At 36.2% G+C, this 25,363-nt stretch overlaps 1 protein-coding gene across 1 annotated transcript in view; it reads right to left on the minus strand.

Moving 5' to 3' along the window:
* Positions 1 to 8,183: 8,183 nt before the first annotated feature.
* Positions 8,184 to 25,363, minus strand: part of TBC1D19 (TBC1 domain family member 19) — a 44,113-nt gene continuing 26,933 nt past the window's right edge. The window contains exons 12-21 of the mRNA XM_071743789.1: positions 22,519 to 22,593; positions 21,984 to 22,046; positions 17,354 to 17,438; positions 16,091 to 16,135; positions 14,865 to 14,897; positions 12,625 to 12,734; positions 11,318 to 11,409; positions 10,490 to 10,605; positions 9,527 to 9,597; positions 8,184 to 8,562 (exon numbers count right to left, since the gene is read on the minus strand). Of these exons, the coding sequence (XP_071599890.1) occupies positions 8,488 to 8,562; positions 9,527 to 9,597; positions 10,490 to 10,605; positions 11,318 to 11,409; positions 12,625 to 12,734; positions 14,865 to 14,897; positions 16,091 to 16,135; positions 17,354 to 17,438; positions 21,984 to 22,046; positions 22,519 to 22,593 (765 nt within the window). The 3' untranslated portion in view covers positions 8,184 to 8,487. The remainder of the gene's footprint in view (positions 8,563 to 9,526; positions 9,598 to 10,489; positions 10,606 to 11,317; positions 11,410 to 12,624; positions 12,735 to 14,864; positions 14,898 to 16,090; positions 16,136 to 17,353; positions 17,439 to 21,983; positions 22,047 to 22,518; positions 22,594 to 25,363) is intronic.

Consider the following 25,363-nt stretch of genomic DNA (forward strand, 5'->3'; position numbering starts at 1 on the left):
TGTGCTAAAACCAGTGGTGCTCCCCTTCAGCTGGAATGAGGATTTGTGATCCTTCAAAACAGAAAGTTTCAACATCACTCCACGCTGGTACCTTCTACACAATCTTGAAGTTTTTGTAATCTGAAAAAAGAAAGACGAGCTCAAGAAACCAATAGCTACAAGACCAAAAAATAAAGTCTGCTAAATAATACAGGCCTGAGGTAGATGTGGTACCTCTCCAGAATTACTGGAGAGAGACTGCAGCAAACTGTGAACTATGGACTGCCTTAATGTTCCTGAAAAGGTGTTGTTCCTTCAAGCAGGGTGGCTGCCTTGTCCTGGGCATTTTATGCTGTGAAGAGCACAATGCATGGTGATGGTGGTAAAAATTCTAACAGATGGCCTGTAAACTCACGTTGAAATAAGGGAGCTAGTGAAAATTTAAAATAAGTATTATGAAGGTAAGAAAAAGCTAAAATGCCCAGCATTAATCCTCACTAGAACCTTAGAACAGCAGAGTCTTGAAAGAATGTCCCTGCCCCATAATAACCCTGCCTTTGAATGGCTCAGTCCCACCAAAAGCAGAGTGAGGACCTCTTTGCATTGGAACAATTTCCTGAGCAGTATCAGTAACCATCTCCCTGTTCAGCTGTCTGGACTGAATTCAGGAAGGGGAAATTTACCCTGCACTTGCCATTTACTAAACTCACCATGGTGTTTTCAAACAAAATTTCAGTTGAGAGAAAACCGAAAAGCTGCCATAAATTTGCACTGAGATCCTCGTTTCATCTGGGTTCTGTCCAGTTTCCTGAGAGATCTACAGTATATGGTACAAAACCAGAACAAAAAAGACCAGTTAAACTGCAAATATTCTTCATTAAACTCTTTTGAGCTTGTGAAAAAAACCCCACATGTATATGTAGGGCTATTTCTTCTATAATATTCTACACTGCATATGTCTTTTTGCTGGTTAAAAAAGGTGTTCTTCTCCTATATAAAAGTACAACAGACTGAACTGAGATTTTATAAAAATGTCCAGAATTGCATAGCTGTAAGAATATTAGCCTTGAGTTGAAAACACAGCTAAAATAACTGTAAGAATTACAGTTCCTGCTTTTGATCTAGGACAATACAAGTACATATTTATATAAGCTTCTTTATTTGATGAGAAAAAAAAATCATAGGCAAAGATAGAACTTACATGCCAGACCTTAGATTTTATAAAAAAAAAAACAAAATCCAAAAAACCCCCAGCCAAACCCAAAAAACATAGTCTGTTTAAAAAACATCAAGATTTTGGCTAACCTCTAGGAGAAAATTTTACCATTTTGCAGAAACCGAGACCTGACAAACTAGAAAAAAAATTATAAAGCCTCAAATTTCTATTGCACATAGTGTACATATGCTATAAGGTGATGTTTTCTTTATTCTTTGCCCAGATTTCACCATTGTCTGGAAATTACACTTTTAGATTGTTCTATCCTTGTGTTCTAGAATGATGATACATGGTAAGCAAACCAGTTTATTTGTACAAACTACCATCTTAACCCCTCCCTCAAGCAAAGCCTGGTAGTAGAGAAGTTTAATGAGTGGCTCAGAATAATGGGAATTATCTGCTTGACAGTCAGTACATACACCTCTGAGTGGGACTTCTTTCAAAGCCAAGGTGCTCAATATGGTTTCAGGGTTTTTTCCAACTTTGAGTGAACACCACTGCACCCAGCCCCAGAAACTTTCCACTCAGATATTGCCCATAACTTCACTGCTGCTCTCTCATTCCCTCCTTCTAGCTGAGAACCTGATGGGTATGCAGAGCACCTTTTCTCCAGTGTTTGCACTCAAAACACAGGATGTTCAGGAAAATATCTTGGGCACCAGTCCCTGCTGCTTCAGGAAGTCTGCACTGCCAGGCAGGCCTTTGATGGATTTGACATTGTAAGATCTCAAGCTTCTACTTAGGTCTTTGTTAGCCTGGATTAGTGCAAAGCCTAAACATCTACTACTTCCATCTTCTATTTGTGTTTTTTCAGGTTTCAATATCTATTATCTGCCTAAATAAATAATACTGTAAGCTGTAAACTGACTCTGTACTATAATAGTTATCATTTATTCATATCACCACCCTAATGCAGGAATGGACTGATACCAGATCTTTAAAGTTTCTCCAGGATTTCTTCATAACAGATAAGACACAATATCTTAGGGAAAGATAAGAGTACTAATCAGAAAGGCTTCTCTTTTCTTTAAGTTGTAAACTGTAATTCACAAAGACAGGAAAAATCAGATGACACAAAACTATGTAAAGATGATGAATATCACAGAAAGAGAAGAGGGGATAAAGATAAAGCTCTGGAACAGAAACATCTAGTCATAAAAGCTTGGATTTCAAAATTTATATGGACATATAAAAAAGACATTTTCTCTGTCATATGGTTAACAAAACTTACTCAAATTTTAAATTAAAAACAGTGAGTTCAGAAACACCTTATTACCTTTTAATTGACACATGTGTTTTAATTGCTGAGTAAAGATGCAATCTAAAGTTAGTAGAAGAAAGTGTACTTTGTTAAATCCACAAACAGCAAATGGTCCTTATCTGTGTTGCAGAGATCATGGTATCCAGGATTTTAGCACTTTTTCCCACAAGCTCTTCCTTTCAAGAATCACTTTCCCTGGACTGGAAGTCTGTTTTGTGGGAGGGGGTAGAGGTGGGGGCCAGGCTCTCCTGCCTGCACACTGATGCTGAGGGGCACTGACACTGAGAACACAACTTTCCCATGCTATCAGTTAGCTGCAGAGTATTCAGAAACTGGTTATGGTTGGAGTATCTCAGATGTATCACAAACTAAAATATCTAAATATGTCTTTATGTCAGAAACTATGGAGTGACCTTCTTTACCACTAATGTGAAAGCTGAAAATAACCCCAACTGCCTTCACGACCTGTAACAACACCAGTTTTCCACAGTCAGAACTTCATGTTAACATTAACTAACCAAGACTGGGCTTCAAAGCAATGATGTTTTTGTAACCCAGAAGTACTTCAGAAAAAGGGAGAAAAGGGAAAATGTTTTGACACTAGACATATTATCAAAGAAAGTTAGATAATAAATATTTCTGCACAGAGATAAGATGAAATATTATTGGTTTTTACAACATCTATTTGTGCTGATTTATTATTTATAATTTGTAATTGGACTCATTAAAAGCATATCTATCCCAAATAGAGCTTTTCAGAAAAAAAATACAGAATTTAACATTAATGGAACAAACAACTATTGAATAAAATTAACTATGAGATAACTACTAAAGCATATGATGTGGCTATAACATAATATTTTGTCTTTGACTATCAAATTCTAACTTGTCTCTTAGCAACATGATACAGATTATTTTTTTTGTTTGTTTAAAACAAAGCACAGAAATTTGGTATCATGCTTTGCGCAAGTTGTGAGCTTTAACTCCTTTGTTAAATATTCCATTTATTTTGGTCTTAATCCCAAAAGAAACAATTTGTTCAAACTGTTCAGCCAAACACAATGTCATTTGGCAAAGCACCCTGGTCCTCCATAAAGCCAGTTCTCTGGAGATAATTGTTTGCACGTATCAGGAGTCCAACATCTAGAACAACACACTCATTCTGAAATGTGAGCAAACAGAGGCCTGGCTACATCCTCCTCCTCCACAAACCTGAAGTTCACCTTCAGCAACCAACAATATCTGACAGTGCACACAATCAAGGGGCTTAAATACAGAATCAAAACCCACAGTTTGCCAGAAAATAGTATTACCACCCCAGGATCACTTTAAGGTTGGTCCCCAGTCCAACTTTACTAAGTCTACTAACTTTAGCCCAGTTAGTATTTAGCCCACAGAGCAATCATTTGTGTTACAGTCCTACAAATCCTGCTGCAACCAAGATGAATGTCCCATTCTAACCAATCTTTTAGCACTCTTTTAAAGAAGAGCAGAACCATTCCACTCCTGGATCAAAAAGATCTTCTCATCATTAACAGCCTTGGTAAGGTAGTGAAAAAGCTGAGCATGAAGTGTGCAGGAAAAGAAAACAAAACAAAATTGTTAAGTGATTTCAGTGAGCACACAGCTTACTCTGGATTCTAGAGATTACAGATTGTTCATTCCATAGTTATCTCCTGCAGTCAATGGTTCTTCCAGAACTGCCCACAGGCATGGGCAAGTGTGGCCTCATGCCAAAAGCCTGTAGCATCCAGAAGGCTTTTTTTATTCCTCTCTTATACTGGGCCTAGAGCTGAAAAAAAAACCAAACAAAAACCCAAACAAAAAAGAAGAAGAAAAAACCCAACCAACCAACAACAACAACAACAACAAAAAACCCACAGAAAAAGCCAAAAAACCCCAAAAAAACCCAAACCCAACCTCACCACAGTTGCCCCGCAGCACTTCCTGGGAAACCCAGTACCATTAATATGGCTGCTGGGAGAGGGAAGTGTTCAAACTGTTCACAGGGATGGTTCTCCTGTTCTCCTGGTGAGGCTGCCCAGGACAGGCAGGCTGGGGGCTCGCTGGTGGCTGCTCTGCTGGCCATTCCCCAAGGGGGACCTCACCTTGGCCCTGCTCCTGGTCTTGGTCCTGGCTCTCTGGCATTCCCCTGCCCATCAAGCCTGGTTTTGGGGGCTGGAGGAAGCTGGCTGTAGCTGAGCCAACAAAACACAAAGCTCTGTTGCTGACAAATGTGCACTTCAGCTGATTGCCTTTCCTTTCTGGGCTTTGGGGATGAAAGCAGCTGGGGCAGCAGCAGCCAGGGATGGACAGGAACATCCTTCAGGAAAGGAGGGACAAGGAAGAGCCCAGCAGCCCCTGCTGCATCCTCCCTCCCTCCCTTCTCCATTTCCTCACACAAAATACTGGACAGAGTATTTTAGTGATTTGTTAAAATATGTCTAAAGGCTCTTCCCCTTCCTCTGTGAAGGTACAACCCTCCAGTTTTGCAGTGTATTTCAGTATTTTTAAAAAAGGCTCTTATTCAGTGTTAGTATGCAGCTCACCAAATTGCTTTCCTCTAACTGATCTTTGTACAGAAATTACCTTTAATGAAATCCCTTCAGTCTGGTTGGAAAAAATTTATAAAATTCATTAGGTGACTGTAAAAGAGACATATGCTTGGACACATTTTTTTTTCTGGTAACAAGTAGACATATCTTAAAATGGTGCCTCTTTCCAGCCTTTTCCCTTTCCTGGGATATCTAGCTGTTTTACAGTCTCCATACTTGTGTCCATTTCTCATAATAAAATTTGTTACTGTGACAAAAAAATCCAACAAAAAGTAGAAACTGTTTTAGTTATGCAATTGCTCCATTACCCAGCCATCACGATTTGAGTTTCAACATTTTTTTGGAAGTACTGAATGAAGATAACTTGGGTACATTTTTAGAAAAGCCTGTTTACTTCTGAGTTTTTTAAACAGTCTTTGTGACTATGTTTGTCAAAGAAACCTTTGACAGACCATAGCCAGAATTCCAAGGAGTCTTTTGCCACACTAAGAAGTGGCAAAAAATTGATCAGGAAGTCAAATGATAGACTACAGGCATCAATGGGTTTGAATAGGTCTCTAAAGTTAAAGAATTAAAACTTAAATAATTGATACTACCTATGTATACAAGAGAAGTATCTAGCTGTAAGATAGAAACCAGACACTTTACTATTTTTAAAAAATATTTCAAATGAAAGACTGTTATTTAAGCAGGGGAGATTAAAAAAGACAAGTAGCAGCCAGAAACTGGGGAAAAAAAATCCAGTATTTTGTTGGAACTAAAATGAGAAACTGAAGAGAATGTGAAAAGAATTCATCTTCAGTAAAAACCATTTTTAAAACCAAATTTTTAAAATGTTAAGATCAAACAGTATAGTTGAAGACTAAGCAGAAGATCTAGTTAATTTTTAAAGCAATTATACTCATTATACCTGTATGCATGCCTCTGTGTGCACACATCCTTGTGTCTCCAAAAAAGTCAAAGATCTGGCAAAATGCAGCAGGGGTCTTGAAGATTTCCTGCCCTAGCTGGTCCACACAATACCTGGCTCAAAAGCTGCATGGAGTCTGTGAAGCCTTTGGCCAACACTGAAGGAAGAGTCACAGCATCACCTCGGGCTCAGGGAGCATCCCCAAGGCAGGCAGCACAAGTGGTCCAGCCAAAGATGTCTGTTGAGCCTCCCCAGTCATGGAGCATCAGGTCCTCTGTCCAGTCATCAGGAGAAACCCACGGTGAAGGTCAGGAAAAGGAGGTGAAGTACTCTGGTGGAGAAGGAAGAGGGGGCACAAGGGAGATGTGAGATTGTTAGGGTGAAGAAGGAGGTGCCAAGTCAGAGGAAAACTCACTGTAACTCACTGAACTGCTTGGTCAAATAAGAACCCAACACTCTCTATCTCTGCCTATTTATAACATTTTCAAAATGATTGAAAATAAAAAAATAAAAAAAAAGACAAGACGAAAAAAGTTGCTCAAAAGTCTCTACTTGGAATGGGCAGGAGTAATGGTCAGTTTTTGCATCTTGGACTTGAACAGAGCAATGGAAATCAGAGGGTGAGAGGGCCTCTAGGGAATTTCCTTTGCTATTCAGTTAATGCTTTTAATTCCCTAAGAAGCCAAAGTAACCTTGTAATGACCTTACAGAGACACAGCCCCTGTGACTGCTCTGTAACACTGTAGTTTCTAAATTTCCATCCAATTTTATAGACTTAAAAAAACCACAAAATGCTGCGTTTTTAAAGGTAAATGTGCATTATGTTTTGTTTTGAAGATGAAATAAGGTCTTGTGGGTAATACACGAACTAAACATCCCCAGTAAAATCAGAGGAAAAACCGCTCACCTCTTTTAGGAATTTACTCTGTCATCCTTAGCAAATCACTTAATCTTTCTATGCCTCCATTGCCCATATATAAAACAGGGTAATACCTGCTGTAGAGATAAAAGCTGTCACATGCCCTCTTTTGAAAAACTACTAATCATAGAAAAGCCTCCAGTTAAACTGTTAAAACGATGTATTGAAAATATTGAAGGAAAGATCAATTTTCTTTGTTATCCAGAAGAAAATTTACCCAAATATTCCCATTCTATACCCCTTATCAGTCAAGCAATTTGGGTCTTCATATAAAAAGAAATTCTACTGAGTCCACAACATTTTTTAGCCTGTAAATTTACAAACTATAAAAGTTGAGTAAGTTTCTTACTACATTATCCTGACAGAGACAAGAATCACAGACATAAAGCTCATAATCCTCTCCAAGTCTACAGCTTAGATCACTTTTCAGACAACTTTTGAGCGAACTATGAAGGATTTATGTTTCACTGTCACCTATTCAATATGTATGACAAATGATGACAACCACACTTATGCAAATTAGGCAGAGCTACAAAAGTCCCCCACAAACACAGTAGCTATATTACCCATTATGTTCTTTTGACTTTGATCCTTTTTCAGGTATTTAGACATGCTTAACCAAATCAGATTATTGATTCAGACTTTGGTATTAAATAAATCAGCGGAAAAAGCTGGAAGACCTCAATAAATGGTAGGAGCACTACAGATGATGAGGCAGCCTGGCAGGGTAGTGACAATCTGTCACACATCGATACGAGTTGGGATTCTGAAGCCTGAGCTGTTGAATCAGAGAGGCTGAAAAACTGGCAAAGGAATAACATAACACTGCTCTCCCAAGGAGGGTGCAGGGAACAGTGAAAGGACTCTTGGCATCGTTCTTAGGGGAATATTTTGGCTCGTGCAATGACTGGCTCCAACAAGTTCTGCAGGAAGCTATGCTCAAGCCTTCTCTGGAGAGGAAGGTATTTGATGACATGGAGCCTTTGATGGGACTCTGGGTAGCAGTTCAGAAGACACCTGAGATCACTGTGTACCTAAGTGAAGATGAATGGGGAACGCATGACGACATCTCCTATAGAACAACAACAACCGGAAGCGGTTAATGTGAGGAAGAACATGGAGAAAAATTCCATGAAGAGAATAAATAAGAGGCAGAGAAGAAGTGGTGTATGATCCTATCTTATTCTCAGAAAATGAGAAAAGATTCTTGCAAGTTAAAGTATCTTAATTTTCTCAGTTGACGGTATTCGAGCTGATGTCCTCTAAGCTGCGAGTTTGAAAAAGTGATTTCATACTAAGAGTGTTTGTACAACTCCAGCATCAACATCACAACACACAGATCATGAATTACATTTACTTTATTTAATATTACATGCATTTCAGACACTGATTCATATTGTTTATTTGCAGAAGTAGTTATTCTCAATGTACAAGTAGTAACTATTGCCGTTCCAAGGAAATTCAGTAGCATGCACTGCACACGCGTGTGTGCAAAGTTATTGTTTTCATTTAGAAAATCTTAAGGTCATGATTTCTAAATTAATATTATACATATGGTTTGTTTTTGTTTTTATGCAGACATTGCATAGTTGATGATTAGCCTCTCAAAAAAGACTGGAATTCTGGAACCAGTATTTCTGAAACATATCAAGTGACAGTAGCAAACAAGAAGATTTGAAGAAGAGGCATAACTTTCAGGGTTGAAAGGTCAGCAAGCACAGCCTAGGATGAAAACCAAACAGACTTGTTAAACTTGACATTTGAATCAAATTTCTTTAAAGCAAGTCAAAAAGTCAGAAAAAGAATCAAATGCTGACTACAATGCTTAGAATAATTAGATTCAGACCTAGCTAGAAAACAAATCATGCTGGTTTATGGTAGTGCCCTATTGGATTATTTTTCATTCGACCATTCCAAAGAAAAAGCATGGTTATGTACATAAACCAAGTAACTTCACTTTAGCCTTTAGCCTTACTTCAAATATCCATGGCATCATGGGTGAATAAGGGGTCTAATATTTCAACTTGCTTCTAAAAATAATTGGGAATTAAGAATCCTTATCCTGTGGCTTGGCTAGTACTTGTGAAGTAAGTCCAAGGTAATGACTCAAACAGTCAATGTGTTTTCATGATAGTATGTTAGAAAAAAAAAAGTCATCCCAAGCTGATAGGGAAAAATATTTTAACAAATTACTAGAGATAAACGATAATAATAATAATTGATTAAATTTTTCTTCATTTATCATCAGGAAAATGATAGTACTCAGTGAAACTTCAGATTCAATATTGACAAAAATAATATTGTAAAACTTTTTGTAATATCAAAAAGCACAGAAGCAACTACATTAATAGGCAGAGAGAAAAGGTACAAGCATCCACAATATTTTGAAAATAATATATCCCTCAAACACAGAGAATGTATTAATATAGGAAAAAAAATCTGATAGTAAAAACCAATTTGATAACATTGCAGTTTTGCAGCAAATACACTCTTCTGTCTCTTTTTACTTCAGAAAAGGCAGTATTATGTACTGCATGATCACAATTTCTGTAGTTTTTTATCTAAGGCAAGAATTTAGGCTGAAAGATTTGCACTGTGTACCACGTGCCATGTGAAGCTTAAGTTACTCTTGTTGGCAAAGCATCAGAAACTATTTCAATCTCCTCTAACTGAAACTTATCCTTACTTCAGCTGCAGCCAGTGATGTCACCTCCATCAGGTTGACCGCTCGGAAAGCAAACACAGCAGCTGCCAGGACTGAAAGAGAATGCCCAATATTTAAGTTGCTGACCTGTTAATTAGTGGTTAGAATAAATCTTGATGTAAAATACCAACTCTCACTCCCTTAGAGTAATTATTACAGTTCTGAAGGATAATGTGCAATGGATGGCTGTGTTTGAGATTCTTTGGCCGTTCTTTAGAACTGAGGTTAAGAAATCACCATTCTTTCAGAAAAGTCAGGGAAAGCTTGAGTTTATGATGATTAACTTTTAACTGAAAGTTAACAGTTATTTCAGTTGTGAATATAATACAGCATTAAAAAAATGTTTATTTGTACTATCTTGTAATTACATATCTCTAGATAGCTGACTCACCCATACAAATGGAACAAAACCCTTTTTCTCTTCTACTCACCTACTTTGTATTTAAAAGGTGACCCAACTGAAGATACATGTCTTCTTAAAAACTCCCATCTTAAAATTTGCATAAATCTTATCAGAGAATTTTCTTTATAAAAAAAGGAATACAAAACTCTCAAGTTTTCCTAAAAGATGGGACTTTGAAAGAAGAAACACAGCAAAATCAGGGGAATTCTCAGTTGCTGTAAGTATTAAAGTACTTGCTATGAGTAACATCTAACTCATATATTGTTGCCATTGAAGCTGGGAGAACATCCTATGTTCTGTTCAGAGCACTTAGCATTTTTTGAATGCTATCATAAAAAAATACTTTGCATATTTTTGTTAGAGATGCAGTATTTATGCAATTCTAATCTTCTAAAAATTATATTCTCTGACATATAAGTAATCAGCTTTCAACGTTTAAAGAATACTCTTTCCTTCTTGTCAAAAAAAAAACCCTGAAGGTAACAGGTATTTGCCTTACATTCATGTGGACTTAAAACATTTTGTAAAAATAATTCTATTACCAGCAAGAATTTCCAGAGAGTTGTATCCCAGGATTCTGTCCCACAAAAGCAAGAGCTGATCTGTGGCTAAATAACCAGAAAATGCTCGCACCATCCATTTAAATGAAATCCGTAGCCTGCAAACAAGTGATAAAAAACAGTTATTATATTTCTGTCTTCTATAATGATCAGACAGACCCTCTATAAACTGAAAATATTTCATTACTATTCTGCATTACTCTTCCAGGAAAAATAGCCATTTTCTCTTGCTGCACTAATACTATTTTTCTTTACAATAGCCATTAGAAAACAATTTAACATTTAATTTGACAAAGTATTCATATTAAAATATTCTGGCCAAACAATCACATTAGAGTGATCCTCAGCTATTATCTCCCTCAATGTTTCATTCTTTCTGCTATTAGGGCTATTATGATGGATTCCAATTATAACACTATGATTTTCAGGCTCTGTTGCACTTAGTGCCCTGAGTACACAATAAGATTGCAGCTTCTTGCAAATTCCGTTGTAACCAACATATATCTGTGTCTTCTGCCCCCTAGGAAATAAAACACTTAGTTCCATCAGATCTGACATGAATAACTCAAACTTAGCTGAATAATGCAGCATTTGTCATTGAGCAATTCTCCTCTCTTTCATAGAAGATGCACAAAGTACACATACACAGGTTAGGCAAAGGACTCTCAATTGACTTTCAAGGAAAAATGGCACATGGATGATTGCACCTCTGAGTAATTCCCCATAGCTTTTAAATTAAAATACCACAGAACAGCATTTTCAGAGAAACAAAACTGCAACATTTGTTGAAAGCCAGGAAGAAGTACTCACGGCTGCGCCCCAATTTCTCGAAGGTGATAAAAGAGCTGGGGCAGGTGGGTTTGTAGAAGAGTCTCAAACAGCAAACACAATGACACAATGCCCTAAAGAAACAAGATCATATCCTGAATGCTAACACTCAGATTGTCAAACCTGGCAAAATAGCATCAGCATGTAGGTATGCATGAATTTTTAATTCAGGCAATAAAATACAATTAATGAGATAATATATAGCTCACTTAAGCAGGACACAAGCAACCCTAATGTCTTCAGTCCCCAAAGTCTTCCTCCTATAATTATATCCATGTTTTAGCAACATATTATGTTTTGATAAGTCTCTGTAAGTTACTTATGGTATTGGTATGTCAAGGTCTAAGTACTTAGCAGGCTATTATAACATGACATTCTTTAAATATTTCCACTTTGATGAAACAGAACTCAGTTACACTATATACACACACTAAAAAAGAGAGTATGTGAGAAATACTACATCTCTGATATTTAGAAACAAACAACAATGGGGATAGTTACAAAAAGTTAAATGTAAATGTGTTTTTCAATTTCTTTTAAAAATTACCAGCAAAATGAATAGATTCCTGTCTGACCGGTTTCACTGCTATTAGTGACTGAAAGCACAATGCCCAGCCTTGAAATGGTGTATGAAGAAAAGGATTTTCTTTTAACCAGGAAGTGTTTTAAAAAGTCACTTCACTTTGTGAAGGAGAATAAAAAAATCACTGTTTTGTTCTTCAAAAAAAGAAGACAAGCAAATTCCTGCACCTGCCTCACATTCAAGAAATACAGCACTGATCATATACAGAACCAAATTTTTAAAATTAATCTAGTAGTGCTAAAATGCACATTCTCTCAAACAAAGATCCTCAAATCAAAGAGACAGACATTGTCTTGATGTCACTGAAACAGTATCTGTATATATAATTTAGTTCTTATACTCCAGAAAACACTAAAGTGTATGTGCTTAAATGCTGTCTATTAAAATGCAAGCAAATGTGCATTTTTGTGACTCCTTAAACTGGTAAATCTATTACATAAAATACTTAAGTCTCAGTAAAAAAAAACCTCTCATAAAATGAGATCTGTACTGTCTTGAAGTACATGGCATTCTATAGCTAAGAGTAACATTGATGGAGAAAACAAAAATATCCAAATTGGAGTTACCTAATATTCTTTCCAAGCTTGCCTGAAAGCACATATATATTTATGTATTTCAACCACACAGAAAATCATGCCACTGTATATTATTGTTCCATAGTAAGCAGAGAATCAAGTGAGTGGGTTATAATTCCTAATGAACTTACAGAGGGATGAGAAGAGATGGAATGGAGTCTGAAGAAAAAACGGACATACATCTCACGGAATATCTGATACAATTTGGAAGGTTCATGGTACAGAAAACAAAGTGGAGCAACTGAAAGGATAAAAGAATTATAATTGACTCAACACTGTAAACTCTTAAAAAAGTTCAATGATTAAGTGCATGAAATATGGAGGAAAAACAAGTAATTCATAGTAGTACACTTTACGAAAACAATACCAAGCCAATTATTTAGAAAGAGCTATTTAATAATCAAGTCTCTAATTTTATGTAAAAAGAAAGGGAACACAAGACATTACAGTTAATAGTTCTATATATTAGTTCTATATATTTCAAAATTCTAAACTAATTAGAGCCTGCTTACTTTGATGCTGGCTTCCTAAGCATAAGAAATAGAACAAAATATAACCAAAATATTATGGAAATAGCTTTTGGTTGTAACAATAACATCACAGTATGACTGATTGTTAGAGACCTGTTTATTTCTTTCAAGATCTGAAATCCAGGACATTTGGTAGTTCAGTGTTTAGAGGTCTTTTGACTGAAAATAAGAGTTGGCTACATTTGCAACACAGCTGTTCTCAAACTTTTTCCCCCTGATTTCTACTCCACTCATGCAATGCATGTTTCACAGACTGTTGTTCCACAAACATTTGTGTAAACAGCCTTTTAATCTGTCACCACGTGTACTGCTTCATTTTAAAGGTGCATTCATCACTGATAACAGCTTATATTTAAAACACATTCATAAGTCTCTTTTTCTACATTCACCTTCCCTTCCAGATTTATTTACACAAAGATAGGAATATGGGTATGTTTATCTGCATGTATATGTACACATATTGTTATAGATACATTTATTTGTATATATCTAGATGTATGTATGCATAAATTAATTTTCCTATGTATACATATCAGAGAAGGTGGCTTAATAGACAATCTGTATGAGAAGCACATGCTAATGTGCTGATATTCTCAGAAATGTGCATTTACATAGAGGTAAGAAAAGCAGAGTTAATAGCATGTATGTTTTTAATGACTGCAGATGGCAGTCTGGGCCACAAGCACCTGTAGGTAAAGGCCATGAGGGCAACTGAGGCCACCAGCTGGCACACTGTGAGGGCAGGCAGGCAAACATACAAAAGTGGAGGGGATTTACATGAGGCCCCAGATAGTTCCTGGAGGGGCAGCACAGCAGGGAATACACACGGAATACACAGCCAGAACGCTCTGGTTGAGCCCAGCTACTGCTTCCCCAGGTGAGAGTTACAGAGCTGGGCTTCTACACCCTTCCTACATCACCTTCTCACAAGAAGCAGATGCTCAGACCTTGCAAAGACAGGACAGGAGGGGGAAGAAGCTCACACTCAGTTTGAGAGATGCTGCTATCAAGGGCAGAGTCAAAGCCAAACATTTTGCAAACTGTTTGATATGGAAAAAGTGAAAGCCTCCTGGAGAGTACCTAAGGAAGGGTTTGTAACTAAGCTGTCCATTACTTCAAACACCTGAATTCCCTACCCAGGTTCAAATTTGCATTTCATATTTAAATAGCCTGATTTTACTGACTGTGTGATCGTTAAACTTATCATAAGGAAAACATGGCATTTTAAATATAACCTTAAAATACTCTTGACCCGTGATGCCACAAAAACCTTTGATAAATAAAAGGAAAAAGCTGGAAAGCTGTAACAAATAGTCTCACGTTGTTGAAGCATCTGCACTAGCTGCTTCCTTACGTCTGAGAACTGAGGAGATTTTTCTGCTCACTTCCTAGAAATCTTGTTGATATTTCAGCATTCCTCTGTGCAGTAGTGACTGTTCTTCACGCATAATAGGATATTACTTAATGCTCCTTTAACACCTGGTTTAAGCAAATGGATGTAGCAAAAGGCCTTTCACATAATTCATGGTTTTAAAAAACCATGCTTGGCCTAGCCAGAAGTAAAACAGAAGAGAACTCTGTCAACAAACTTCATCCCTCCATTCATATACATTAAGATGTATAGCTCAGCTATTAGATCTGAGCAGAAACCCCCACACAGTAGTGAGCTGTAATAAAAATAAATAAAAACAGACTAGGGTTTTGAAAATTAAGTACAACAGTATACACAAAGAAATGGAATACACTCATTTAAAAGTTGCAGATAAGCTCATACAGCTGTAAATTGCAATCTGATAAAAACCAGTCCCAAGGTTTTAAGAGTTTATGAAAATCACACTTACCATACATAGAAAAGCCATGAAAAGGAATTACACCTACAAAACAAAAATATTCCTTTTTTGGTTATTCTTTCATTTTCTTTTTATCCATGTAAAAACATGTCCAAGTTTCTAAATTGTATTCTGCTTAGAACAGGAATAAAATATTTCCCTGTTATGAACCCTGCAGTCCTGGATCTCAATCTTGCAAATACTTCAGTACAGGAATGGTATCACTTCAGTACAAACAAGTTATGTGCTTAAACACATACTATAGCTGCTAGAAAGCCAAGTAAAGCCCCATTTCAATGAAGTTATTACATGTAAGCTTTGCTGAAATCATAGGCTAATTTCAGATAAATTACCACCCATAAATGTCATGCACTGACATGGAAGGAGTAGGAAAAAAAGGAGGCCAAGACCTCCAGCAATTCATGTAGTACTCAGATAAAACACTTGAAGGACTTGGCAGTTGTATCATGACAGTTGTCCTGATCATAACTCCCATTCATTATTTTTTATATAGAATCAGTAAGAGGGAGCTGCTTTGGCAAAAGGTCACAGGACAGTGTTTCCTGGCTACAAAGCTGCAAAGAATTGCAGAAGCAAAAATGGGAGACAGGGAAGCCACAGGATGTGTTAAAACTGACACCACTGGAACACAATACAAAAAAGACAAGGTCAGACACACAGCTTTAAGATTGGTGATGTAAGGGCTTGAAAACAAGAGCAGAGAGCTTGAACTTAAAACACAAGAGCAATGCAAAAGCAGGGAAAGGATTCAATAGTCACACTGAAATGGTCAAAATAAAAGCTGAAAAAAATGTTAATAACTGAAGTAACAACAACAGCAATGACTGATCTAAAATCATACAGATAAAAGGTGTGGTTTGTTGAGCCCTAAAAAGCTGGGGATCAGATAGTTTGAGCATGTATCATTCAGACCCCCCATGAGGTGGTACAAGACAGGAATACAAGCTGCTGCACCAGAAGTTGTTTTCCTTCTCCTTCTCACGCACAGAGACAAATTCCATAATGTGACTACTAAAACCAGGGTGAATGTGGTTTCAGAGTAGCTTCAGTCCAGCTTACTCCTTTAAATTAATGAATTTTTGCAGAATAACAGTGAAACAACAGTGAATAACAGTGAAACATATTTTGTAATAGAAAAAGGGGTTATAATGAGTTTGAGAAAAAAATCCTGTATCTTTCCAATCTACCACTAGAGGAGGCAACAGTATTATTCTTACCATTTGGGGGATAGAAAACAGCATATTCTTCCATTCCAAGTTTTCCTGTGAATCATCAAACCACAATTAAAATATGATTAAACTGTTGAAAGATGTAAAGATTTAAATCTGAATTGTAGGCTATAAGTTAAAATTATAAAAATCATAACTAATTATGGCATTGGTTATTTGATCCTGTCTAAACTAAGCAAGCAATGCAACAGGACAAGTATGGTGTCAGAGATAAAACTAAAATGCAGCATCAGTAAAGGGAGGACAAACAGCAAAAAAGAAGAGGAAGATTTCAGCAGTGCAATTCCGCAGAGATTTTATTTGGGTGTGTTTTAGGAACTCTAAAGGTGCTTGCTGCAGATCTTGAAGACAGTGAAGCTCTTTGAGGGGATAAGGTTAAGGGGATGGATCTGCCATGCTGTGGCAGACAGACTTAGGAGCAAAGGTATTTTGAAAGATTTAAGAACAGATTTTTAAAAATCTATAAATCAAGGCTTCATTAAGCCTGCAACAGAGAGGAAGATGGATGGTATAGTTTTGATATAACAAAAAACTATTCAAGTAGCCTACTGGATACAAAAGATCAATTAAGTCAATCACTGACAGTACAGACTGACCATATAGCTTTTCCTGTTCCCTGCAAAATGAACACGTGACATTTGTCAATTGTATTTTAACTATAGAAACAAATAATTTAAAATCCACCATTGAAAAATTAACTATTTAGAAATATGTTTTTAAGCACAATTACAACTAATTAAAACTTGTTATTAATTTAGCTTTATAACAAGACAAGACAAACAGCAAATTTAACTATTTATACGAAAATGTATTAAATATTCAGAGATCCTTTAGATCTCCATGTGTTTTGTGCACTCTAGACAGACACATTTAGCACAGGGAACTTTCATCAGCTTCAAGGAATCTGGATTTAGGTATTTTCCTGTAGCATGAATTGACTGAATTAAATTCCAAGGTGTCAAGATTTTGCCATATTGTTATAATTGTATGCTAAATTTATTTTGGTAAAATACTGGAGAATTATACATTGAAAACTACAGTAAAAGAACAACATTACAATCTGGTCTTCATGCAATCAGCTGCTAAACTATCAGAATCCGTGCAGATGCCAATTGGAGATACAAAATTTTTATTAACATTCTTTTAAATGTTGTCCCCTAGGTGTAAAGAACATAAAGCAAATTCACATCCTGTATTACTGCAGCAGTCAACAAAAATCTATCCATTATTTTGAAAAACAACTCCTTTTACCTCGTATGTATGATTTGGGTGGGGTGGCACTACTGTAAGTGAAGTGCTCCAATACAGATGTATCCCGGGAAAAACACAGCAATACCTGTAAGAACAGCATAACAAAATCAGCTGATTTACTGGATTAAAAAAAAAAAAAAAGCAAACAGATTTAAGGACTTGCCTTAATATTAGATGCTTTTGAAGAGAGCCAATATCGTTAAAAGCTCTTGACCAACTTATCTGCTTTCCTGTTCAAATTTCCAGGCTCACTTTGAACTTGCTATGATATTACCTTCACATTCATTTGTTTTCAGTAAAATATGCCCCTTCTCCAACCCTCATCCTCTTCTCTCAGCATGGGTTTACCTCCTTCTGCCACATGGTTAGTAACTGTCCATGCAACTGGCTACTTGGACTTCCAGAGATTATTTTTTTATTCAATTCCTATGACCTGGGAAAGTCTTAGTAAGTGTATAAGTGAACGATTAATTTATATTTTCACTTGTCTGCAGTTATGATACTTACATTCACTTTAATTCCCAGGAATATTGCAGAATGCTTGCATGGCATTCAGTTTTTTCAAAAAGCACAGATTTCAATGTTCACCTCATATCCCTGAGTTCTGAAACGTGCACTGTATTTTGTTGAATGTATTTGTGTTTTTTATTGTTTACATAAATGAAGTATTTAGCATTTGCAGCAACTGGGTATATAATTAAAATACTAAAATAATTCCTATAAAAATTGAACAGCAAAGAATCTCATCCTGCATGCAAGTGTAAAAAATGGAATAATGAGAACTACACTTGAAAATTTCCATGTTTTCCTGCAATGAAAGACTGCACTATCAGGAACTGTACACAAGAGGGTAGAAGTAAGACAGACTTCAAGTAGCTGATAACTTTTTATATACATTAAACCCTCTCCTGTAGGTTTTAAAGCCAGAGTTTGTTGTTTAAACTGTAGCCAGAGTGTAAAAGGTGGAAATGTCTTTGATGGTGTTTCACTACATGATTTGTTGTGAACAAAAATGAATAGATTTTCCCTTCAACCAATTATTGCAAACATTTTAAGATACCAGCATTTCTCAAAAGTAAATATAAAAACCAAAGCACTGGAACACCTGAACATCATTGTTTCTTTTTATTTTTCATGGAAAGCTGCTCATATTTTGAGACTTTTCCTCTTTTTGATTTCAAAACTACTTCTCAGATACACCTTTGGAAAAAACAGCTTCTTTATCTCAAACAGTTTAAGCTAAATATTATTTTTGAGTGGTGCACAATCTTTTTCATAGCTGCCAAAATATAGCTGACAATAATAATACACAGGCAAACATAATTCTCTGTATATGTTAACTGAGGTGAAAGCAAAAGAAACTAATCTAAAAAGGACATAAATTATGTTCTCTCATAGGGGAAAGAATGTAACCATAATTTGAGGCCCCCTCTTTTAGGAATAGAGTGTCCAGTACTGGTATCTGGAAGTCTTTAAATTAAAACTATGCATCTTTGTAAGGTATCAAATGTAGGTCACGACTATACCTAAAAACTGCTGGGTATGGTTCTTTGCATATATTCATTATGCAGTATTCTAATTAAACCTTTGGCCTGAAATAATGAATTCTAATATTTAATAATTTATGTATTATTTTTCTCATTCACAAAAATCATGATCCTAAATAAAGCAATGGCACAAATGTTTTTTTAAAGTAGAGAAATGTTTGGTTATAGGGTATTTGTAAAAACTATAGGATATTTATAAAAAACTGAAAGAAATCATTTGCCAGTGAAGCATTTAAAAATTAGGTTGGAAGATAAAATTATCAAGGAAAATGGATAGATTTCTTCCAGAAGAGTCTGAAGAATACCACTACGTACCAAACAAAACCAGTGCAATTAGTACTTAAAAGTTTGAGATATTCTGTGTCTTTGCCTTACAGTAAAACTTAATTTTTCAAACATTTTTAGTGGCTCTCTTTCAAATTACTAAGGATAGTTGAGGATAGTTGAGTTTTATGATTTTGAGGAATTTTGAGGATCCTTTTTATGATTTTAATTCTGCAATATTTCTTTCCATTAACAAAAATATATAAAAACATAAAACATTCAACTGTACTTCACACTGAGAATGATAAACAGCATTGTTTTCTGAAGGTCTTAAAACAAAGATTATGTATACTAGTTCATACTCCTTAGATTACAATTCTGTGCCCAAAGGAACTGTTAGTTACTAATTAATATACTTTGGTAATCTATATGACGAATGAAGAGGAAATAAGATTTTCACATCCAACGATAAAGAGATCATGTGACAATAAAGAAGATCATATTTGACCATTAATTCAAGAACAACACCTACATGTAAATATTTTAGTGAATAAAGATCATTATTTGAGTTGCTATTGTGTAGTCACTTTTCAGATTTTAATACAGAAACAAATTTGGATACAGATCTATATACTGGAACTATTTTACAGTAAAAAGTCTGTTTTCATGGGGTTATAAGTATTAATGTTTAAATGTTTATTATTCCAAAATACTGTATGTAGACATAATATAATAGTATGCTTAAACAGTAACACATTTTCATACCAATATGGACTAAACAGCATTATGGACAGTTTTTTGCTCAGTTGAATTACTAGCAGTGTTACACAATGCCATCAGAGAAGAAATAATTTAGTTTCACGTAGGTTTAAAACAAAAAATTAAGCAGCTCCAACCTAACTGATGTGACTAATAGAACTGAAAGCACTGTGGAAAAAGTTAATTTTGATACATGACATTTATATTGATATTGCAGTCAACTACACATTAGCAAGTTCATAAATGTAATCTTCTATTTAAGGATGTTTGACAGGCAGCAACAAACAGAATTCTTTATAAATTAGCTGGGTTCCCCATTACTTAAAGCAGCTTTGGAATGGAGCAATCCTAAAAGCAGCTACAGGTATCGATACTTTTTTCAGAATCAATGTTTTCAATTTAAAAATATGTCAATACATTTTACTCTTATTGCAGTAGGTAACTGGAAAGCAAATTTTTATTTTATTTTATTTTAAAATTACAACCTGAATATGCTTTTTAAGTTTTAACTTCTCTGTGTGCTGCAGCTGTTAATAATTAATTTCTCTGTATGCCGCAGCTCTTAATAATTTTATTATTGCAAAGCTGGAAGGGATGAATAAGGACTTGCTGGAAAAGGGGAAACATACATTTCACTTTTAAAAAAGGGAAAAAAGGAAGACCCAGGGAACTACAGGACAGTCAGTCTGACCAGTAAGGCCTATGGAAAATAAAAAGGTGACTGAAGACAGCCAGCATGGCTTCACTAAGGACAAATGATGCCTGACAAATTTGGCACCCTGCTCTGGCAGGGTTACAGTGTTGGTGGGTAGGGGAGGAGCAACTGGTGTCATCTAGCTGGGCTTGTGCAAAGCATCTGACACTGTACCACATGGCATCCTTGTCTCTAAATTGGAGAGACATGGACTTGACAGATGGACCACTCAGTGGGTAAGGAAGTGGCTGGATGGCTGCACTTAAGGAGTTGTGATCAAGTCCAAATGGAGGTCACTGACAAGTGGTTTTCCTCAGGGGTAGGTACTGGGACTGGGGCTGTTTAACATCTTTGTTGGTGATATGGGACAATCCTGAGCACAAACACAAGCTGGGGGGAGAATGGATTGAAAACAGCCCTGAGGAAAAGGACTTGGGGGTGTTCGTTGATGAAAACCTCACCATGACCCAGCAATGTGCACTTGTAGCCCCAAAAGCCAACTGTATCCTGAGCTGCATCATAAGAAAGCATGACCAGCAGCTCGAGGGAGGTGATTCACCTGGTGCCTCCAACCTGGAGTACTCTGTCCAGTTCATGGAGCCCCCAACATCAGAAGGACATGCTCTTGGAGTGAGGCCAGAGGATGATTAGAGGGCTGGAGCCCTTCTTGTATGAGAAAAGCTGGGGTTTTTCAGACCAGAGAAAAGAAGGCTCTGGAGAGACCATATAGCAGCCTTCCAGTACTTAAAGGCGCCTACAGGAAAGCTGGGGAGGGACTTCTTACAAGAGCATGGAGTGACAGGACAAGAGGGAACATTTTTAAGCTGAAAGAAGATAGATTTAAATTGGATTTTAGGAAGAAATTCTTTAGTGTGAGAGTAAGGTAAGACACTGGCACAGGTTGCCCAGAGAAGCTGTGGATGCTCCATCCCTGGAAGTGTTCAAGGCCAGGCTGGATGGGGCTTTGAGCAACCTGGGCTGGTGGGAGGTGTCCCTGCCCATGCAGGGGAGTTGGAACTCAGTGATCTTTAAGGGCTCTTCCAACCCAAACAATTCTATGATTTTATGTCTGATTTTGTATTTTCTGCCTTACTGCATTGGAAAAAGACTGTGCAAGGTCCTTCAGAGCAGGAGTTTTAACAGCTTGTCCTGCTTGGTCTGTTTAAATAAACAAGATTAACTTTTCAGTTATTTTTGAATAATTGTTATTCAGAAGGGAAAGTATACATAATACAGCAAAGAGATCCTATGGTCCTACTACACTTAGCCTACATGTGAAACACAAAGACAGTCCTTAATAAAAAAACTATATAATGCCACAGGAGTATATTTTTTAGGTTTTGTAAGAAAAAAATTAGTTACATACCTGATATAAATAATCCTCAAATACAAAATAGTAGTCATCATTGCTTGCTGTCAGCTTTACATCCTGTAATCAATAAATACAGCAGTTTGAAGCCGAAAGACACCTTTTCTGACTCCTGTAGAAGCCAAACATAACACAGTGGTGGAAGACACTGTTCCACAACTGAATAATGAAAGAGCTGTAGTTAAGCATATACTCCATATTTTAAAAATAAACAATGCAATTTAAAAATAAACAATTCAGAATTGTAACTTGAAATGGAAGCCCCTGGACCCCAGTCCTTCCTTCCTCACAAAATCTGTTATTCCTTCTAATTAGGTTACCATTTCTTTATGACTTCATGGCTCAACTCAGACTAGTGTCTTACACATGAGCCAACACAGGCACAAGGAGAGAATTTCCAATAATTAATTCACAGTAGTTATTCTTACACTCCTTAAGAACAAACCACCAAACTTTTTATTTGCTTAAAACCCCAAGATACTGGTGTGATGAGTATATAAATCACTTAATCACTGTCTAGTAAATCACTTACCTTGTAAATCAGGCTGTCCACTAAAAGATTGTGCTGAATCACATTCGACTTAAGCTGTTCATAATACAGGATGTCCTGAAAATAAAAATATTAACATCACCAGTCTGAGACACAACTTTAATTTACATTCAAGTGAGAAAGCAAATCTTTAAAAATTAAAAAACCCCACAAACTTCTAGGAAAATCGCAAGCATGTATTTGGCTGAAGAAAAAACACTGCACAAGTTATGAATCATTCTACCACTGTTTATTCTAGCTTAAGCCCTAGGAAATGAAGCAAGTATGTGAGACTTTTATAAAATCACCTCCCTTTTAGATAATTAGCAAAATGAGAATGAAGGAACAAATACAAGCCACGGATCTGTATCTTCCAACCTTTGTTTCTCTACAGCTAAAACCTTTTCAGTGCTCAAAATCATTACAGCTTTTTTGTTTTATTGACCTCTGTTTTCACACCCATCTCCATTAATAGGTTCTGTCATATCTTCCCACATTAGTGAGTTGCTGCAAATATTTGATAGTAATATAATATGAATCTCTAAATAGTATAAATTTATTAAAAGATGAAATTACAAATACAGCTTTTAAATCTTGTGAAGAATACTAAAAGCTTTATTTCTCAGATAATAACATGTTTGCTCTTCCTGTTATGAATTTCAGTATTAACTAAAATTTCAAACACAAGTCAAAACTCTACCCTGGAAAAATTAATACAATTTACATTAAAAAATTAATAAAATTTACACTGCAAATATTAGCAGAATAAAGCAGTATTTCAATAATTTACCATTTAAATAAATTTAGTAAAAACACCAGAAGGCCAAGTTGTCCACCTGAACTAGAACATATAAAAAAAAAATTGGGAAACAAATTAGAAATTACTAAAAAGGGACTTGCAGTGAAAACACTGCCCTAACCGTTCAAGGAATAACGATTTTATCTAATTACTCATGATTTATTTATAGTTAAATTGTTATTGTTGTGATGCAAAATGAAAACAGGGCTTGGGAATCACTTTAGTTTTTTTGAAAGGCAACTGACCACAAGTAGATCTTTCCCCTGGCTCTTACTAAGACATGAGGCTTGTGACTCATGCTATATTAATAAATATATTTTACATCTGCTCCATGAACAAGACTGGTCACAGATATGTTTTCAAGCTACATAACCCTTTTGCTCAGTGATCAGTTTTTCTTATCTATACAGTGAGAAATGCTTTTAAGAGTCTCACTCAGGCTCCAAAAAAGATTCCAGTACTGTTTTAGTATTTTAGGTTGTGTTTCTTCCTACAGACGAGACAATCATTACCAAGTTTCATGAGAGTCCAAAAATGTGGTACATCTCTTAGACTAATATGTTTTCATTTATACAACCAAAATATTGCTATTTTATTCTGATTCAACCTTTCCTCTGTCTGCTAAATCTCTATAAAATATAATGTGTTGCATTTTTATATAAGCTTTTCTCAAAACAATAAAGACATTGTTAATACTGCAACTTCAAACATACTCATCTATCCAATTTGAAACAAAGTACATTTCAGGATTGCAGTGCCCAGCCCTCTTCACCTGAAAAAAGCCACATATCAAAATTTCCACAGCCCCAGTCCCCATCCCACCCCTGGGAGTGCCACTTGTCACTGATCCTCACGTGGATATCAAGCTACTAATCACAACTCCTTGAGTGCAACCATCCAGCCACTCCCTTACCCACTGAGGGGTCCATCTGTCAAGTCCATGTCTCTCCAATTTAGAGACAAGGATGCCAAGTGTCAAATGCTTTGCACAAGCCCAGCCAGATGACACCAGTTGCTCTGTATCTTTCAGCAGTAAACAATAAACCCACTTTAAGTGGAATCTGGTGATTCACCTTCTTTGAAATTAAGGTTTAGTTTACTCAGCAGCCTTTGTGCAGCCACAATCCCCCTGTGGCCTTTCAGGAATTCCATAGCACAGGAGCTGCACTCTCAGTGCTGAACTGTAGGCAGCTCATGACTCACTTTTAGGCTATACTTGCCTCTCAAATGTCATATAAGAAACGGGTGAGTGAAGCACAGGAGTAGGAATATTAAGAAAAACTGACACTGGGGAGTCTAAGATTTGTGGGAATTGAATGAAGCCTAAAGAACAGTACCCAGAATTTACTAGGAGAGCTGTAGAATTTGGAACAGAAGTAGCACAAACAAATACAAAACAAAAATCTAAATATATTGAATGAAGTGATAGTGGACAAAGCAGCTAAATAAAGTCCCTTCTGGCAAATCCTGGAAGAGGACCCAAAACCTGTTCTCCTTTTACCAAATACCTGTGAAATCTGCTTGTAAAGTACATCCTTCTCCAGTCAAAGATGATGACAGTGCTGCTGGCTTCTCTGCTCTTTGAATGGTGCAGTGGGTACCTTTGTCTACTGATTCTACTCTTAATAACCCTACTGGCAAGTCATTAAGTTGCAACATGCTCCTTTATGGACTTACCACTTCCCCTATTTATGAAGTTTTTAGACATAGGAACTTACACTCAGTAAAAGCTGTAGTAAAGCAAAACATTACTGATTTTTCCATGATGGAGTTTTCAGAATTAAGAATGATTTTCAACCCATTGACTTAAAAAAAAGATCAAAGAAAAAAAGCCTATAAAATAATGAACAATTTTACTTTTCAGGCACTGCTTGAATAGCATGCACTGAATAAAAAATAAAGAAATGCACCAAAAAGAAGGAAAAATATAGTAAATGGATAAGTGTATGCCATCTATTTTGTGCAATCAGTGAAACAGACATCCCACAGGAAAGCACTGTGATTGTATGATTCAAGATCATAAGATAATATATATATATATATACACAC

The sequence above is a fragment of the Heliangelus exortis genome, chromosome 4 (assembly GCF_036169615.1).
Source record: "Heliangelus exortis chromosome 4, bHelExo1.hap1, whole genome shotgun sequence".
Taxonomy (NCBI): Eukaryota; Metazoa; Chordata; class Aves; order Apodiformes; family Trochilidae; genus Heliangelus; species Heliangelus exortis.